This window comes from Oryzias latipes, chromosome 21, assembly GCF_002234675.1.
Source record: "Oryzias latipes chromosome 21, ASM223467v1".
Classification (NCBI taxonomy): Eukaryota; Metazoa; Chordata; class Actinopteri; order Beloniformes; family Adrianichthyidae; genus Oryzias; species Oryzias latipes.
In genome coordinates this window covers 11,450,853-11,469,463 of record NC_019879.2, presented here as the reverse complement: position 1 = coordinate 11,469,463, position 18,611 = coordinate 11,450,853, and the positions used below count along the sequence as shown (strand labels likewise).

The window sequence follows — 18,611 nt, the reverse complement described above, 5'->3', positions numbered from 1 at the left end:
TATCTGTAGTCAGACTGGAGGCAGTCGGCATTACTGGCATTGCACGGCTCGCTGGCTCAAACAGCTGCTTTTCCAGAGCTCACGCTCTCCAGTCTGCTGGTCTGCTCTTCCACCCCTCCTTCTCGCTACCTCTCTCTCATCTCCTCCCCCGTTCTCTGTCTGAGCTCCTCCAGAAGATGACTTCACGCTTTGGAAGGGAGCAGCAGCTTTGAGGACTACAGTGTAGTGGCCACACTATGTTTCTGTGAGATCTCTTCCTTGCAGTAATGTGGCGCCTGACCAACGGGGCAGGAGGAGCTCACAGCTGTAGAACAGAAACAGAAATAAGGGGAGGAGGAGGTGGGAAGGAATCTGGAAGCGGAGGAAGATCTCAAAGAAAGAAGGCTGAAGGATTGGGGCCATGCTTGGGTTTCTGTGTGAGGAACCACTTTTTCTGGATTTAGGACGATGACGAGAGAGAAGCAGAGATCTTCTTCTCAGAGGACAGCTTTATAAACTCCAGCTGTCTGCGCCGTAGAGTCTGTACAAACACGTGTTGCTGTGATGACTTGCATGGATATGTTGCTGTTACCTTGCTGCACACGTGCAACAGTTGAAAGCGGCGATGCCTCTTCTCCTGTGACGCCCCAGCACGGAGCGGCGGCGGATCCCAAACTTGAACAGCGGCTCTACTCGAAGCCCAGATGAACCGAGCAGCTTCTTTCTAATCAGGATCTGGTTCCTTCATCTCCAGGATTGATCGAGGCTGTGTGAGAGCTCAGACAGCAGCGAAGTTGTTTTTTACAGCCAAATCTGAAACGCTTGACCACTCTTCAGTTTGAGTTTTCAGTTTTTTTCATACCAGTGAGTATCATTCCCACTTGCTGAGTTTTTTTTAAAATTTGGAGACTTTTTACATTTAGATTCAATTTACACCGCAAAAACTGAAGCTTTAAAAAGTTAAAATACCCTTGTTTCCAGCTAAATTGCCTTATTTTCTGGCTTGCATGAAAAATAAGATCAGGAAAAAGTTTCAATATCAAAATAATCTTAGTTTGAGATAACATTTCTCAGTGACTAGAAATGTTTTCTTCAAGTAGGAATTCTTGGTATTTGTCTTACCCCATTGACAGATTTTTTTTCTTGCCTTTTTAAAGAAAATCTGCCATTTAGATTTTTTGACTAATTTCAAACGGTTTAGTTTTGCATTGCAGGAAGTTCTGCAGAGGAGTTTTATTAATAAGAGTTTGAAATCCTAAAATATTTGGAGCATTTTGTGTCTTCAAGGATTGTAATTATAATAGTCTTTTATTGAAACATGTTTCCTGACATGCTGTCTCGTGCTTGCGTGTCCTTTCCCCACTTTTAGCCAATGAGAATGGTGCAAATAACTGGGCTCACTGGTTCACTCTGTACTCGTTTGCATAAACGCTATCACTACAGCTTGCAACATCAGCAAGAAAGCTCATCAAGTCATAATTTTTAAGTGCTAGTTTATCTAAAACAAAGGTTTTATTGATTAATTCATCAGTTTTTTCCACCACAATCAGGACAAAAGTGTGAACAGATCAATGACCGATTGCTTGATTTTTCGCATTAAGTCGTAAAAAAAACAACTATTTGGTTTGGTACCACAGTGGCGTCGCAGGTCGGTATTTGAATTTAGTAAAAGTGTATATTTTGGTTCAGTAGATGATAAAAATTTTGTTAGTTTTTTATAAAAAATAAAATATTCCAATTTATGGGAGAAAATTTCACCAAACAAATTGAGCCTGAAATGGAAAAGTCTTAAAAAATTGTGTTTATTGCGTTTGTGTATTTCCTGGGATTTAACATCTTTGGTGTTTTAGTGTATTTTTCCATTTATCTGTAATCTTAATGCATTTATATTTTCTGTTGAATACCTTTGATTACCCTGACTTTTCTCTCATTAGATGCTAAAACCTTCAAACGCTCTAAATCAATGACTATCTTTGTTGTCATTATTTAGTCTTTTTGATAATTTCTGGATTATCTTGTCAGTTTAGGAACAGCCATGTCGTTTTTTTCTCTTTTGTAAAATTTGCTAATTGTCTGTTATTACTGAAAGTAATAGGAATTACAAAAGAGTGAAATAACTTGATAAAATGTGTGTAGATTCAATGTGAGAAAACTCCTGCTGACCTTTAAGCCACTTTTTTATCTGCTCATTTGTCTGGACGCAGCACTTCAATCTAATCTGTGAGAATTGCTTTTATTTTCTAAATAAAATTAGTTTCTTCATTATTTTTGCAGTTTACTCCTATAGCTCCATTCTACAAAGATCTTCTGCTTGGGTTTCTATGTGAACCGACTAAATATCTCATGAGTTTGTCTTGTTTTATGGAAAATCTATTCTGATCTTTATGGAGTGGAGACTTTGCTCACATTTAGGGAACTGCAGAAGAGCAAACCTGGAAACATTTCTTTTATTTTAAACATTTTAAAAATGACAAACTGATCTGTCTCCTTTGCAGGTGCACAGGAAGATTCGGGAAGACTCGGACATGGCCCAGGATTCTCTTCAATGCCTGGCCCAGCTGGCCTCCATGCATGGGCCCATCTTCCCGGATGAGAGTGCCCAGATCTCCTACCTGGCCCACATGGTGGAGGGCTTCCTTAGCATGATCAACGGGTAAGCTGAAGAAGAGTTTTGGCTCATCTCCGTGCTGAACAGTTAAAAAAAATGAATTTATTTGTTGTTTCTTTCGCTGATTCACATCAGGCAGACTATAACAGTGAATGGGTTTAAACAGTTATAAAAAAATATATATTTTCTTTAGATGTTCTTTTAACCATTTTCATTTAGACAGAGATAATATGTAAAAGGAATTCTTGCGTCAAAAAAACAATGAGAAAAACATTTTCTTTACTATGATGATGAATAATGTTTTTGAACTTCTACACCAAGGCTTGTGGTGAAGCCTCTCCTGTTTGGTCTGTTGACAGTTTGTGGTTGTGATCAATGTTTCAAATCGTCATGGTGCCAACGTATTGTCGTAGTGCTGTTCAGATCATTGAAGGAGAGGTTCTAAAATGAACATTTTGTTTAAAAGGAGACCATCCATCTATTTTTTTGTAACCCCCAAATCCTTTTCACGGGGTTGCCAGAGCTTGTCCCAGCTACGCCTAAGTCGATTCACCTGTGAAGAATGTTTTTGGACTGTGGGAGGAAACTGAAGAAAACCCACAGATGAAAAAGAAGAACGTGCAAATTCCACAAACAAAGGACCCAGACCAGGGCCTTTTCACTGTTTGGCGAAAGCCACCATGCAGCCAAATGACCTTCAAATTATTTCTTGACATCTCCTAATGTGCTACAATCCATTAAATCCGTTTTTTTAAAAACTGCCCTTTCAAGCAAAGGAGAAGTGTTGCTTTAAATTCTAATGAATATACTATGTATTTAAGGACCCCTTCTCCCCTTCTCTTTTTTTCTGTTATCTTTAACCTCAAATTCAGTAGCGGTATATTTCCCCGTTTTATCTCAAGGATTTCTTAAAGCAAGACTCAACAATGATGAAGGTCAAAGCCTTCAGTGGCGTGACTCATTCTCAACCAGCTCAGCTTTATTTACAGGAAGTAATTGCTTGTTGAGTCTTTGTTTTTAATGCCCTCTTATTCTATCATGGGAAACTGTCTCTAGTCTACTAACAAATGGAGTAACTAGTGACTTATGTGTCCCAGATGCCTCCAAAACTGACTAAGCCGAGCTGAATCAAATTATACCTTTATTCTACTGAGACACTGTTTTCAACTAGAGAGGACTTAAACCAACACTGGTAACTGCTCAAACAGGACTAAATAGTGGGTATGGCTGTGTTTGTTGTACATGAATCAACTGTGGTCCTATAATATAACACTGAACTGTGAGCCTGTAATAAAACTGAAGCACAATTGAAGCTCTGGCCCCATCCTACTGAAACCCATTCCGCTGTCTCCCGTCTGAAGCATTTTCCTTTCTATCCAGGATGTGTTCTTCTGTGAATCATCAGTGCTGAGGCTTCCTCCCCCCTAAAGTCACGTATTGAAGAAATTCATAGAAATTCTCCCAGCATTTCCTCTCAAACATTTCACTTAAAATAAACAACACTGTAAAGTCTCACTCCGATCATCTTTTGCTCCATTGTCAAATCATTCTCGGGGGTCTTTTAATTAGGATTATGCCGTTTATAGCCAAAATCAAAAATCCTGTGTGGTTTTCTAGAACATAGTTTCTGCAGAGCAGCAGGAGTTTATTAGAAGTTCCCCTATGAATTGTGGGCAGGACCCTTGATGCCGAGCAACCCTGCTCCCCCTTCCCCTCCCCATTTCTGAGAGCTCTCTGTCCACATGCCCTCCCGCAAGCTTACAACCCCTCATACACCCACCAACCTAACATTAGTGCAATATCTGAGCTATCCAGCCGAACAGCTGTGAGCCAGATGCCAGCTCGGACGAGGAAAACAAAAACCTTTTTTATTTGTCTGCAGGAAAATGCATCAGAGCAGGGGGCTTGCCCCCTCCCCCCCAGCATAGTTTCTGTGTGACATATACGCTCTTTTTGTTTATGTCTGCTCCTGATTTTTAATTTGAATAAAGACATACTCAGAAATGCAAGTTTAAGCTTAATTTTCTTCATAAGAAAAATGCCACATGCCACCATAAATGAGCGACCTTGGTCGACTTTCAGGCAGATTACTCCGCAGTGTTTTACTCAGTTACTCCCCTAGAGCGGTTCAGTTAATCAACTCACCTGTTCGGCGTCCTATTTAAGGCCAGGTGTGCAGTTGTTCACTCTCTTTCTTTACCGCAAGCGCTGCGTTCGTCGCCCCACCCTCATCCCTGGCTTCCACCTGTGAGCTCCGTTAGGGGTAGTTATGACCCAAAGGTTTTACGGAAATCTTATCTCATGGAATTGTACGGAGCCTTATGCCAAACGAAAAGAATGTGAATGCCAAAACTAAATAATGTGAAAATAAATGTTTTTTTACTGCATGAGTTGTTTGACTGAAACACCATTTTCCTTAATGCGATTCTTCAATTCCAAAGAAATTTTACCAACAGCCTGTAAGGAGGCTGTTTTTTTCAACGGGACTCTCAGTTTTTTTTTTTTTGCTCACAAACAGACAATTGAACTATTCATCAACACTGTAGCTTTTTTAAGGTCCAGGAAAGAAGGCTTTCTCTGCCCGGGAACATCTCCATGATTAATTCTGATTGGCAGCTTCTTGATGACTCTTTAGATTAACTTAAAGCTGTTAAAACGGGAAAGGATCTGTTTTTTTAAATAAACCTGGTCAAATGACTGTGAGAGGTTTTTTTCTGTCTTTATGTGATTCCAGTGGCTCACATTTGCCTTTGCTTTGCAAAACAAACAAAACTTTCCTTTACGGCAATCTCACTTTTGGATTTTTTTGGACCCTTGTTCTTATTTGTTTTTCTTAGCCAGCCTTTCATATGCATTGAACATAGATTGTGCTCTCAGTGTTGGGTTTCAGGATGAGTTTGCTTGTATTTATAGAACACGCTGAAAGAGAAATTGTCGGCTGTGATTTACAGACGGTGAAGCTCAAAATAAAAACAACAAATGCTAAATGTGATCCGGCAGTAAAGCTTTCAGTTACATTAAAACCACTTTGTTAACCGTCAATAGATCCCGACATAAAATGGTAAAATTAAAAATTCCCCCATGAGACCCCTTCTCTTATTTTTCGGATCTTCAAAAATAGTTTTAGGAGCCAATTCTAAATGTGCTTTTAAATGAGTTTTATAAGGAAATGTTTATTTTGGTCCGTTTTGTGTCTCTAATTATTAAGACTTTAAAACTGTAAATGAAAGGATTTATAGATAAAAATCCAATGTAGATCTATCAAATCCTTGAATGGATTATTCTCCAAAGCTCGCATTTCTTCCACTCAAAAAGCTTTTTTTTGGGGTTAATTTTCATGAATAAAATGTGGAATTTTATTAGAGAAAGTTCCACTTGTGTGGGAAAACTGTTTATCATAAACAAAAAATGGTTGTTGAGTGGAAATTAAATGATTGTTTTAAAACAATTGATCAAATCACGGCAAATGAAAAAGTGAATCCCTGTCCTTCTAGTAATCTGTTCATTTTATGCATCAAAACATTTTTAAAGTAGGTTAAAGCTGCACACAGAAGTGCCCCGTCACTAAGTGAACTCCTTTTTAGCCAGCGTACTCCTTTTCTCTGACTGTTCTCTGCCACCTTCTTCAGAAATGTGTTTGTGTCCATTCCTAGAATCAAAATGCTGTCTATTTAAAGAAAATGAACTGTTGCACTGAAGAAATTTAAATAGGAACTTTGAACCCCCTCAGTAAATTCTTTTATATAGGATACAGTCTTTCTTTCGATTCCATTAAAATGTGTCTTCATGATTCTTGGTGCTGGGATCTATTTAAATTGGTATGAGTGTTTTAACATGGAGGACTTGGTCTTTTGTTGAGTCTCTCATCGCCTTCTTGTTGATTATGCATTTCTACAGAAAGATGCATCCAACGATGTTGATGTGTTATCTATCTCTAACAGCTGAGTAATGTGTGTGTGAGTGTTGGTGTGTGTGTGTTGGTGGGTGTGTGTGTGAATGGGACTGTGACTTTGAAGCACCTGAAGTTAATTTGTGGACATAAAAATGATCATTTGTGTGCACAAAATACTAAATTGACCACAGAATGTCATTTTTATACAGAAAATACTAATTTGTGGTAATTAATTATTAATTTGAGGGTATCAAGATATTTTGCGTGTCAAGTCCAGGTTTCTGTAGAACTATCACAGAGTTGAAAAAGGTCAATAGGATGGACACTGGTTAAAGTTTTGATTTTAAAGATGTAAAGTTTCTTCTCCAGTTTTCAGAAAGAAAGAAAAAAATCTCATTTGTTGTTTCAACTATGTAAAATGAGAGCATCAGGGTCTGAGTGGACGTTAAACAAATGTCACAAACAAAATGGTAAGAAATGTGTTTAGATTTGGTTTCATTCTCAAAATGGACTTTTTCAGCTGGCCTCTGCTGTCTGCACAAATCCTGCTGTGAACATTATGTGGTCCATTTATTTGTGTTATATATATTTTTATTCAATTCTGCTAATATATGTCTCATGCTTACAGTTTAAACATTTTCAGATTTCAATTTGTTTTGTCAGGCTTTAGAATTTTCCTCATTAAAAATCCACCAGATGTATTCTTAGTAATTATCTTCTCTTTTTCTCCCTTTTGCTTTTATATTTATACCATATTTTCCGCGACTATAGAAAACCTTTGACATGTTTAGTCTGTATGGAAATGTTTTAGTGTTGGTTTTGAACGTCTCTGTTCTATTTGCATTATCCCGGTTTGGGTTTTTAATACTTTTTTTTGAGTGCGGGTCAACCATTCGTCCAGATCCTGCAATCATTTGTATAAATGAAGTCCACACGCTAGCAGAGAAGGGGTCTCATCCACTCCTCCTTTCTTCCTGCCCTGCTCCCCTGCTCTGTCTGCAATCACCTATTCTTAGAGCGTTTCCAGTTGCCTCATTGGAAAACCATCCAGAGAGGGTCAGGAAAGTGGAAATGCACAGAAAGCTTTGGGGGTGGTGGGGATTTTATTTCATTTTATTTAGGGGATTTCTCAAATCGATTTAACTTTTTATCTTAAAGAAAGAAAAACTTTTGTTTTCTTACATTAGGAGAAAATAGATTCAACTCATCACAAATACTCTGATGCAACAGTATTTTACTAAATGATTCAATTAAATGTGTTTACACTGATTGTAAGAATCAGCTGCATGGAGGTCTGCTGCACTTATGATTGTTTTATTTTACTCTTCATTAGTGTGTAATCTATATATTTTCCTCTCTACTTGTGCATTTTTAAACAATTTTTCTGGCTTAAACGTTAACAAAAAAAGGGATTCTTTGACCCTTTCTGATTAAAAGAAATGAGACTTTCTTGCTTCGAAATTCTGGATGGTGATTTTCTGATACCTTGGTTTTAAATATCCTGTTCTGTGTGTTTTTCATTTTTAGAATTGAGATTGAGGATTCTGAGGCTGTGGGCATCTCCAACATCATTTCTAATCTGATCACCATGTTTCCACGGAGTGTCTTAACTGCACTTCCCAGCGAGCTCTTCACTTCCTTCATCAACTGCCTCACACTGCTCACCTGCTCATTTGGACGCAGCGCCGCCCTGGAGGAGGTGGTGGGTACTGCCTTTCCAAGCCCAGCCTAATGCTAAGTTCACGCTGGTACTTCAACACGTTTTTGGTGTTGTTGTTCACACTGTACTGTCGCTAGCACGTGTCCACTAACTGCAGCTTCAAGAGGTGTATTGTAATTTATTTGTTGAAGCAGGGATGATCTGGTGAATCTTGCTCCAGGCTTTTTCTTTTACAGCTCTATTTCAATATTTAAAAAGACTGTCATAGAATTCCGGCCGGGCACAAACAGCAATTATTAATTTCTCCTCCATAATCAATTTTCAAATGGTTGGTTCTTCTCTAAATTAAAAGGGCATCATCCATATGTCACTACCAAATCTGTGTCCCTGATTGGTCAAAGTTAAACTGGTTTAACTTCGACGCGCGTTCCGTGGCCACGTGTTTTGCACTTATAGCCTGAAAATGGTTGTAGAAACTTGCCTAGCTACACGTTTTGACCGTGGAAGCCTGCGCATATGGGCGTTTAGACTTTTCATTGAAAGTGGTCGGCGGAACGTGTGTTGCAGAGGCCGTAGTCGTAGCTTCACGAAGACCTTTCACTTGAGTTGTGTGTAGATATCAAAATATATACTGATAAATACCAGTGAAGTGTAACTGATATTTTAGGTTTTGTCACCAATGTAAATATTCTGATTCTCCAAAGAACTTTGTCTTTTCAGGAAAGATTTAAAGTTTGAGTTAGTGTTTTTAAACATGTTTTTTTTTTTTATTATTTCTGGTGTGTGCTCTTGTGTTTGTCAAGTTTTTGGGTTTTATATTATTTGAAAAAGAAGCTACCGGCTCTTAGGTGTGTTTTTTATACATTTTTTGTTTCAAGAATAAAATGAAATGTTTTCTGGTTTCATTTCTGGCATTAGAAGATTTTTTAAATTCTGATGAACATATGTATTCAAAGCACCAAGCTTCTTTTTAAATGATAGTAGACAGGCAGGGATTGGATGTGACTCACAGAGTGAAGTGTTTACAGTTAGAAGTCACTGACGCTGTTTTGGTTTGACGGTTTTTTGCAGCTGGATAAGGACGACATGGTTTACATGGAGGCCTACGACAGGCTGCTGGAGTCGTGGCTGAAGCTGGTGCAGGACGAGCAGCATTTCCCTCGAGGCTGCTTCGTCCAGCCAGCCATCCAGGTCTTCAACTCTTACATACAGTGTCACTTGGCAGCTCCTGATGGCACCCGCAATCTGGTGAGGGACCTAAAAAAAAAGCAACAACCACGCACTGACACACAAAATAAAAATATTCTGTTTAAACTTTCCTTTGTCAACTAACAAAACACTGCATGCCTGTAACCTGTCAGTCTGTCAACGGCATATCGTCCCATGAAGAGGAGGAGATTAATGAGCTGCAGGAAGATGACAGAGAGCTGTTTTCAGACCAGCTGTCCAGCATCGGCATGCTGGGACGTGTGGCGGCTGACCACTGTATCCCTCTGCTCACAAGGTAATCAGGAACTCAAGATTTGCACCATTTTAGATTGCAGATTTAGCAACAAGATTTATTCTAGTAATCATATTTTAAAATAAAAATGTTTTATTATAACATCTAGCTGTACTAGTGACTGCGTCACAGAAAGAAAACCCTTGTTTTTCCTGTTATTCATAATCATTAACAGTATTGTGGTATTATTATTATTATTAGAAATGTTCTTTATTTTCTTTTTCTAAAAATAGCCTTTTTTTCTGTGAGACCTTTCATTGTTCATGTAAGTGTCTGCTTTTATTTTAAATCACTAATGAGAAGAACTTTTATTTTGTGGATTTGGAATTTACAAAAATCTATTTTGAAGTAAAATATTTTTGAAAAATCAAATCCCACCTGTGTAAATCTGAATGGAATTAATTTTGTCAGTGATAATCTCATGTAGTAGTTTAAGAATGCAAGTTTTATTCCAAATGAAATAAATTTGGATTAATTTGGTACCAATTGTATAAACAAAGTTTTGCCTTTTCTAATGTGTTAAAGATTAGCTAAAAAAAAAAAAGAACTTTTTTTTTTTTTTTTTTTTTTTTTTTTTTTTTTTTTTTTAACTTGTCCTGTCCAACAGCTGGGCAAACAGACGAGAGCTGAGGGCCTCTTGTGTTGGACATATTTTGCTTTAACAAGAGGGGTTATTAATCTTCTGACAAACCAAAGGTATGTCTGAATAAACCCCTTTTGTAATTGAGGCCAAACTTTATTAATTTCAATCATGTCTGAAAATCTTTGGTGTTGGACCGGACGGAAAAGGAAAGAGGGGAAGAAGAGAGAGGGACGCTAGAGAGAGGGGGGGGTAGGGGGTGATAATAGGAGGGGAAGGGGGATAAGACCATGAAGCAGCATACAGCAACAAGTTTACTGGTTGTTAATCATTATGGTAAGGTTCAAATGCAGTACAAAAAGGGCGGGGCCCGTCCACACACACACTCAAATGTTATAAACACACCTGCTAGCTGCAAAAATGTCCACCTGTCGACATGTACACAGAACAGATAGTGTTCACACACGCATACTTATGCCTTAAAACCAACTAGTGTGAAACATTTCAGTCATTCAGTCATGCAAGCTATTAGTGCAAAGGTGAGCTAACACCAGTGCTCAGGTGAGGTTTTATGTTCTTCTAAAATGGATGGTGGAACGTGAAAAGAAGGAGGGAGAGTGCCCAGCCATCCCCACCCCAAGACCCCCACCGCAGCAGCAGCGGCAGCCGGAATCCCCCCAACGCCACACGGGAACCGGCAGGGAACAACCGCCGCCCGGGCGACCAAGCCCGCCACCCAGGCCAGGGCCAGCAGGGCCGCCGCAAGGCCCCCAGAGCCAGAGGCCAGGGAAGCACGGAGGGAAAGAGAGCGCCGCCCCAGCCCAACCAGGAGAGCAGCCCCCCCGCCGCGCCGGGAGAACCCAACGCAGAGCCCCACCGGAGAAGGACGCCCACAGCCCCAAACGAGCACCCCACCACCACCCAGGAGTTCCGGGCATCCCCCCGCCCCAACCCCAGGTACGAGCCAGGACCCCCCAAGGGAGACCCGCTCCGCACTCCAGGCAGCCATCCGCCCGGCCCACGGTTGGTCCAGGGAGGAGCGAGGCAGGGGGCCCGCCGCCCCCGCCCAGGAGGGGGGAACCCCGGGGAAAAAAAGAGGGCCCACAAGGGGTGTTATAAATATGGCCCGACCAGGCTCGGCCACAGTTGGAAATTTGGCGGGGCCCAGCACTCAGGAGCAAGGACCAGAACCCACCCCCCAGGGATCAGACACCCCCGGCTCAGATGTAATGTGAACTCCCCCACCGCGCGGAGAGAGCACCGCCGGGCCCAGGAAGCCGGCACCCCGGGGACACGGCCGCCGTTGCAAAGGGGCCCGCACCCCCCACCAGGGAAGAGGCAGGGGACAGATGGACCCAGGTCCCACCTTCCTTGCAAAATGTGTGTGCGTGTATGTGTGTTTGAGATGGTGTGTGTGTGCATGTGTGTGTGTTTATGTTGGGATGCGAACTTTTATTTTTTTATTTTACAAAATAACGTAAATTAAATAACAAATTTAAAGTGGAAAGTTGCAAGAAGATGAGTGGACAGGCCGACCTTTGACCTACCAGTACTTTGACATTTTTCTCAAATCAGTCTTGCCTAAACGCACCACTATTGTTCTGCCCGCCCTTTTTTTTTTTACATCTTGCATCATTTTGGTTGATTATCATTCCATGAATGGTGACGGTTGTGTTCTGTAACTGCAGCCTTCTAGAGGACCGGGTCAACCGGCTCCACGGCCAGCTCCAGAGGACTCAGCAGCACCTAATGGCCTCATCTGATCTGGGATCAGTGGACCGCAAAGTCCTGGACGATCTCTATGAGGACATCCACTGGCTCATTCTGGTTTCTGGTTAGCAGCCAAACCTAAACTGTTTTTTATAACATTTTATTTTCTTCTTTTTTTGGTTTGATTTTAAAAACATAAACGGTTCAAGTCTTAATGTTTTTTTTTTCTTTTTTGCCAGTTTCAATATATTTATTGACCAAACTAGTTTAGGATCATGTTGCAAGAAAGGGCTATACAGATTGTAATAATTCACAGACACAGTACTGAAGGCACTCAAAATAAAGTTAACAGGCAGTCCTGAGACTTTCATACAATATAAATGTTTTTTATTGGGCTGACGGGTGGATTTTCCAGAAAAGTCTCCACAGTTTACTGGCTTTGTGTGCGACAGAGGCCGAGCAAGGGAATCCACCCTGTTCTGTGGGTTCAAGCTAATGAAATGATGTCTGCATTATTATTTTTCAGCAATTAGACCAGTTATGCCCCTCCTTCTAATGACAGCACATTTTATTTTTATGAAGTAAAGGTTGAAAAAAATGCTGAAGAGTTACAAAGATAATTTATTTTTAAGATGTCTTAGTGAAATCCATATTTTAGTTACAAATTAAAAAAACAATTAATGCCCTTCAAATTTTGAAGACTTCTCTTTTCATCTTTCCTTTTTGGAGCAGTGATGTCATCACGCGTTCTGTCTCTGCAGGGTATCTGCTTGCAGATGATCCTCAGGGAGAAACCCCGCTGATCCCCTCAGAGGTGATGGAGTTTTCCATCAAGCATTCAACAGAAGTAGACATCAACACCACCCTGCAGATCCTGGGATCGCCGGGCGAAAAGGCCTCCTCCATACCAGGCTTCAACCGCACAGACTCCGTCATCAGGTACCAAGAGATGGTCTCTTTGTCTTTTAATCCTAAAAAGCCTTTTTTGATTTCTTTTGGGAATTCCATCGGTTGAGATGAATAGTTGCCAGTAGATGGACGGCGGCTGTGATGGCTGCAGGCTGGTGTTTCTGGGCAGAGATGAACCCTAGCTTGAGTTCAAGGATGGTTCCCAGCTTAGCTGTGAAGGACTTCACCACACCTCAGCTTTTACCAGAGTGGATACATTAAAGCGACAGCTACCCAGTGAAGGGAACAGAGCCAGCTCCAGCTACTGTACAGTAGTTTTAAGCCTGCTTCAAAAAGGAAGCGTTTTCTTGTTTCCCCCTGGTTCAGTCACAGCTTGTTGTCCTTCATGGGGTGGTTTGAGTTACTTAGTCAATTGTTTTTTTCCACTGGAATGTATTTCATGTATTTACATGACTTGTTGGACATTTGTCATTACTGTCACAGTCTGATTTGTTTTTAGAGTCACTTCAGCTTATATACCAATATTTATTTATTCTACACAGCATGAGATATGAGACTTTATTTAGCAGGGTTCATTGTTTCTGAATTTGGAAGATTGGTGGGATGAGTGGGGGGAGGGGAATGTCTGTCAGCATTGAATGATCCATAAATCTCTTAACCCTTGTGCTATCCCAGGCACTTTAACATTGGGAGTTGGGTCATCTAGACCCACTAGACAGTGCGCTGAACCTTTTTTCTTCAATGATTTGTAATCTTCACTGGTGTCCATGGATTACATGAAATCTTTCCACCTTTATCCACCTTTGTCATGGTAGGGAGAACACGTCAATGTAAGGGTGGGGTCATCTAAGATAGCACAAGGGTTAAGTCATGTATCGCCCTCAAAAGTAATGGCATCACAGCAGAAAGCTGTTTGATCTGAGCTTTTGTGTCTCTTTCCCAAAGTTTGGTTTCTTGTTATTTGAAATCTTAGTGGGCCATAGAAACTATTTTTAATTCTCTTTTATGTATCATTCTTAAACAGACGTGGAGTTAAGGCATTGTTATTTTGTTTTAAATCCATAACTGATTACAGAGCTTCAGGTCTGACCAACGTTAAACTTCTAACACGTTCACTAAAGGGTTTGTCTTCTTCTGAAGTTGTCTTCTTTTCTAAAGTGAGAAGAGTTTCTATGTTCAGATTGTTGTAGATCAGGAGCAGACACAAAAACACCATTTGAAAAAGATCATATGTGTAACAGATTTGCTGGGCAGGCCACAAGCCGCCTGCTCCACTCCATTCTGACACATCCACTGGTAGAAAAACAGATCCATGAACGTCTTTGTTTTTACCTCGTCTGAGCTGGTTTCTGTACGACTGGATAGCTCCAATATTGTTCCCCATTATTGTTGCACCGCTAATGTTAGGTTGGGGATGTGAGGGACTTTAAGCTAGATGGAGGGACTGTAGACGGGGAGGGGAAGGGGGGTGGTCTTGCTCCCCATCAACAGTCCCGCAGAGGTGATTTTCTAATGAACTACTGCTGCTCTACAGAAACTGTCCTAGTACACGTTCTTTTAATTTTGGCATAATCATAATTAAAAGAGCACTGGGAATGCTTTAACAATGGATAAAACTATGATTGCAGTGGGTCTTTAATCCTCTCTGAACTCCTAAGTGCTGTTCAGTTTATTTATGAAGTCAGGTTAGTTTCTCTGCATTTGGACCTGCAGCCAGTCAAACACTAACGGAGGTCGTGTTTGTTGCAGTTAGAGTGCAGCCTGCAGTTCATCCGACTCTACAGAGAGCACACATGCAAACGCACACATGATAAAAAGGCTCCATAAAAGTGTCACTCCTGTTGTCACATGGCCCACTGTTAGGAACAAAGAAAAGCGCCTCTGTTATTTTGTTGACAAATCTTTCGTTAAATGTTAAAAATGTAAATGTTTTACATTTCCTTTGCTTATCTACTGATTTGGTAAAGACATGAATCAATTTAGAAAGGAGGTAAATATGCAGATAAATCATAAAATGTAAATATTTGTCAATTTACTTTTAAATGTAGTCATGTTTATTTAGTTTTATTCCATTTACTTAAAATTGTTTGGTTAATGTATTTTCTCTAGTCTTTTTTTCTGTCCTTTTAATGAGTTTTTCAGTTTACAAATAGGATGAAAGGAGTGTTTTGTTTTTGAAATGATTGTTTTTTGTTTTTTCCTTTAATGATTTCTGCACGCGGTTGAGCTTAAAGTGAGCCGAGCATGGAAGTGTGGCTGTAGTTGTTTTTAGTAGATAGGATTTCTTTTTTTTTTTTTAATCAACAATTACTTGAGCACCCTGAGGTGCTGAAAGCGCCTTGTTGCCTTCAAGCAGCTGCAGAGGATGCTCTTCTGGTAATGAGTGACGACAGTAGACAGTGGCAGCAGGCAGTGATATTGCCTGCTGAAGGTCATTTAGCCCCTCTGCTATCTAGATTGTTCATTATGCAGAGTGTGTGTGTCGGCGATGACAGTGAAGACGAGCGGATGGCATCGGGTTACCCATCGGCGAGCGGCTGACCTCGGCCCCGTAAATGTCGGCGTGGTTTTGTTTTCTGCAGACAATGTAGAACTGTGTGCCACCCTCGCTCAGAAAGGCAGACCTGTAATCCACTTTAAGCCCTCTGTCTCTGTGTCCTTTTAAGCGCTGTGGGGCCTGATGGTGCAGCCGGGTTTGCTGCAGGGACAGAACAGACGTCCACCAGGCTAAAGATGAGATTAGGAAGGGTCGCAGAAGCAAATGATGCATTACTGATTCCAGGAATCTCTGCGAGTCGTCTGCAGACATACCTGGATGTGTCTTGGTTATCAGAGGGGAATGCCGCTGGAAATGCCGATCGCAAGCTCCAAGGTCACACCAGCTGCACTTCCTCTCACTGTGCTGCTTCGATTCCAAGCCGAGAGAGATGCCCAGATATCCTTGGCATTCTTGTCCGCTAATGTCTGCAACGGCACTCGCTTAAATAGAGCGCATGCTTACCTTTGACCTTCCATGGGGCTTTGCAGCAGGTTTCCAGAACATTTGTGAGGATGTCTGGAGTAAAAGTTGCAGGAGCAAAAAAATGCAAAATAAAGCAGAAAAAAACAAACGCGTCACTCCGGAGTATAATGGCACTTTTGGGAGAAGAGAGCAACACTTCTGAATAAATCTGCCAAACCTGTTCACGTGTCAAATTTGCGTACGCTACCTCTTTTATCAGATTGGGTCCTCAATGCTTCTCCAAAAATGTTTTCATAAACTAGATGCTCCTGTCACGTGTAAGAGATAAGTCAAGGTTTTAGCCTCATCGCTACATGGAAGCATTGACTGGATCTCTTATTTACAACGCACAGAAGACACGGATGATGTTTAGAGATCAGGTGCCTTTATTTTGAAAAGCTCTACAAAAGCATTGTAAAGCACTGTCTGGGTTGAAGGGTGCCCGTGCTGCAGAGGTAGAGTGGTTGACCTTTGATTGGAAGATTGCAGGCTCGGTTCCCACCCTGCCCACTCGTGTCAAAGTGTCTTTGAGCAAAACAATGAGCCCCATATTGCTACCGGTGGTTTTAGGTTGGTGCCAGTGTTAGGCCACCAGTGTGTGAATGGGTTATTGGGACTCCAACTATGAAGTGCTTTGGACCTTTGAAGAAGGAATATACAAGTATACACCATTTACCACCATTCAATCTATTTATTTATTTTTTTGCCTAACAGCCATCCTTACTTCTATACTGCAGGAACTCCATCTAGATGACAACACTTTCAGTGGTACTTCCATGTCTCTGTGACCCAGTTTGATGACTTGCTGTCCTGCATTAGTCAGAGGAGGACAAAAATAAAAACAAGAATAATAATGTCTCGATGCACACAGGAATCCTATTGTATATCCGGAGAACGGTGATATCCTCCTTCATGTTTGTTTTGGATGGAGGAGAAAATAATCTTACCAAGAATTCTTTTAAAATTCTAAGAAAAACAAATTCTTGTCACTCAAACATGTTTTGTCCAACTAAGATTATTTTGCTCCTAAAAAGCTTTCTTGATAAAACTATTTATCTTGCAACATAGAAAATAAAACCATTTTTTTGAAACCGGTGTCTTTTACGTTAAGTTTTGATTTTTGTGGTGTACTGAGTGTATTTGAATTTCCTCTATGCTGGGTTTAGTGAACACGAAACCCAAAGGAATGAAAACGTACTAAAACAATAGCTTCTTTTCATGATGAGATGGTGTTTTCCTTCTGTATCTGTGCAGTCTCTAGGGTTCTACTTTCTCATGCACTCTTCTCCCACAGGTTGCTGTCTGCAGTCTTAAGGACGTCCGAGGTGGAGTCCAGAGCAACCAGAGCGAGCCTGACGGAGCTGCTGAGTCCTCAGATGGGAAAGGACATTGTGTGGTTCCTCAGACGGTGGGCAAAGACATACCTGCTTGTGGACGAGAAGCTCTACCAGCAGGTCAGTGGATCCACAGAGCGGCTACGTCATCAAGCCCATTCTTTTGTTTTACTCACATCAAATAAATTCCTGTTTTTTACATTTTTTTTCTCCTAACAGCCTTTCATATGTGCCCTTATGTTTGTTTTTCCTTCTATAGATCAGCATCCCTCTGAGCACAGCTTTCGGAGCAGACACGGAAGGCGCCCAGTGGATTGTGGGATATCTGCTGGAGAAGGTGATCAATAACCTGTCCGTGTGGAGCTCAGAGACGGATCTGGCCAACGACACTGTGGAGCTGCTAGTGACACTGGTGGAGAAAAGAGAGAGGTGAGGAGAGCCACCGGTAAAATATTTCTAATGCCAATAACTTTATTTGAAGGAAGAAACTTTAAACTTACAAGAAAGAGCATTTTTAAGCTTTCTGTATTTTATTTGTACCTGAATGCAGTGATTTCCACAGTCTCACATAGGGCAAAGCACAAATGTTCTTAAAGTTCTTTTTTTCCCCTCATCTGATCAGAGCAAACATTGTGGTTCAGTGTGAGAGCTGGTGGAGTCTGGCCAAGCAGTTCGCCAGCCGCAGCCCCCCCCTGCACATGCTGTCCAGCTGCGTGCAGAGGTCCCTGATGAAAGCTCTGGTCCTGGGGGGCTTCGCTCAAATGGACTCCGACACCAAACAGCAATACTGGGCAGAGGTAACTTTTCCAAATAGCTCAAAATACAAATTTCTTAAAAGTCCCACTCCGATCATCTTTTGATCTATTTTCAAAGTGTTCCCAGTGGTCCTTTAAACAGAATTATGCTGCTTTTAGTCAAACTCAAAAAACCTGTGTCGTTTTCTAGGACATAGTTTCTGCAGAGCAGCAGTAGTTAATTGGAAATTTTCCTCTTGAGTTGTGGGTGGCCACTTTTGGCGCCCGCTTCTCTCCCACTAACTTACAGCCCTTCACACCCCCAACCTGACATTACCGGTGCAACAAAAATGTTAAGCAATATTAGAATAATTTAGTCGTACAGTTTAGATCCAGTTACCAGCTCAGACAAGGAAAACAAAGACGTACGTGGATCAATTTGTCTACAAGTGGATGCATCAGAAAGGAGTGGAGCAGGGAGCTTGTGGCCCGCCAAACTTATTTTCTACATCACAAATAAGCGCTTTCTGTCAGCTCCTGATTTACAGCAATTTGAATAAGGAAAACTGATAAATGCAGTTTTAATCTCAATTTTCTTTATATATGTCCTCCATCAAAAAAAACAGCAAAAAAACACCATTTTCAATGGAGTGGTTCTTTAATTATTGATTAACTATATGTTAGAAATAAAAAGCTGACACTT

At 40.9% G+C, this 18,611-nt stretch overlaps 1 protein-coding gene across 1 annotated transcript in view; it reads left to right on the top strand.

Annotated features, from left to right (window-relative positions):
- xpo4 (exportin 4) overlaps window positions 1–18,611 on the top strand; it is a 71,488-nt gene that overhangs the window by 39,302 nt on the left and 13,575 nt on the right. The window contains exons 8-16 of the mRNA XM_023950593.1: window positions 2,475–2,632; window positions 8,007–8,181; window positions 9,211–9,387; window positions 9,501–9,643; window positions 11,909–12,054; window positions 12,692–12,869; window positions 17,135–17,294; window positions 17,434–17,603; window positions 17,797–17,971. Coding sequence (XP_023806361.1) covers window positions 2,475–2,632; window positions 8,007–8,181; window positions 9,211–9,387; window positions 9,501–9,643; window positions 11,909–12,054; window positions 12,692–12,869; window positions 17,135–17,294; window positions 17,434–17,603; window positions 17,797–17,971 — 1,482 coding nt within the window. The remainder of the gene's footprint in view (window positions 1–2,474; window positions 2,633–8,006; window positions 8,182–9,210; window positions 9,388–9,500; window positions 9,644–11,908; window positions 12,055–12,691; window positions 12,870–17,134; window positions 17,295–17,433; window positions 17,604–17,796; window positions 17,972–18,611) is intronic.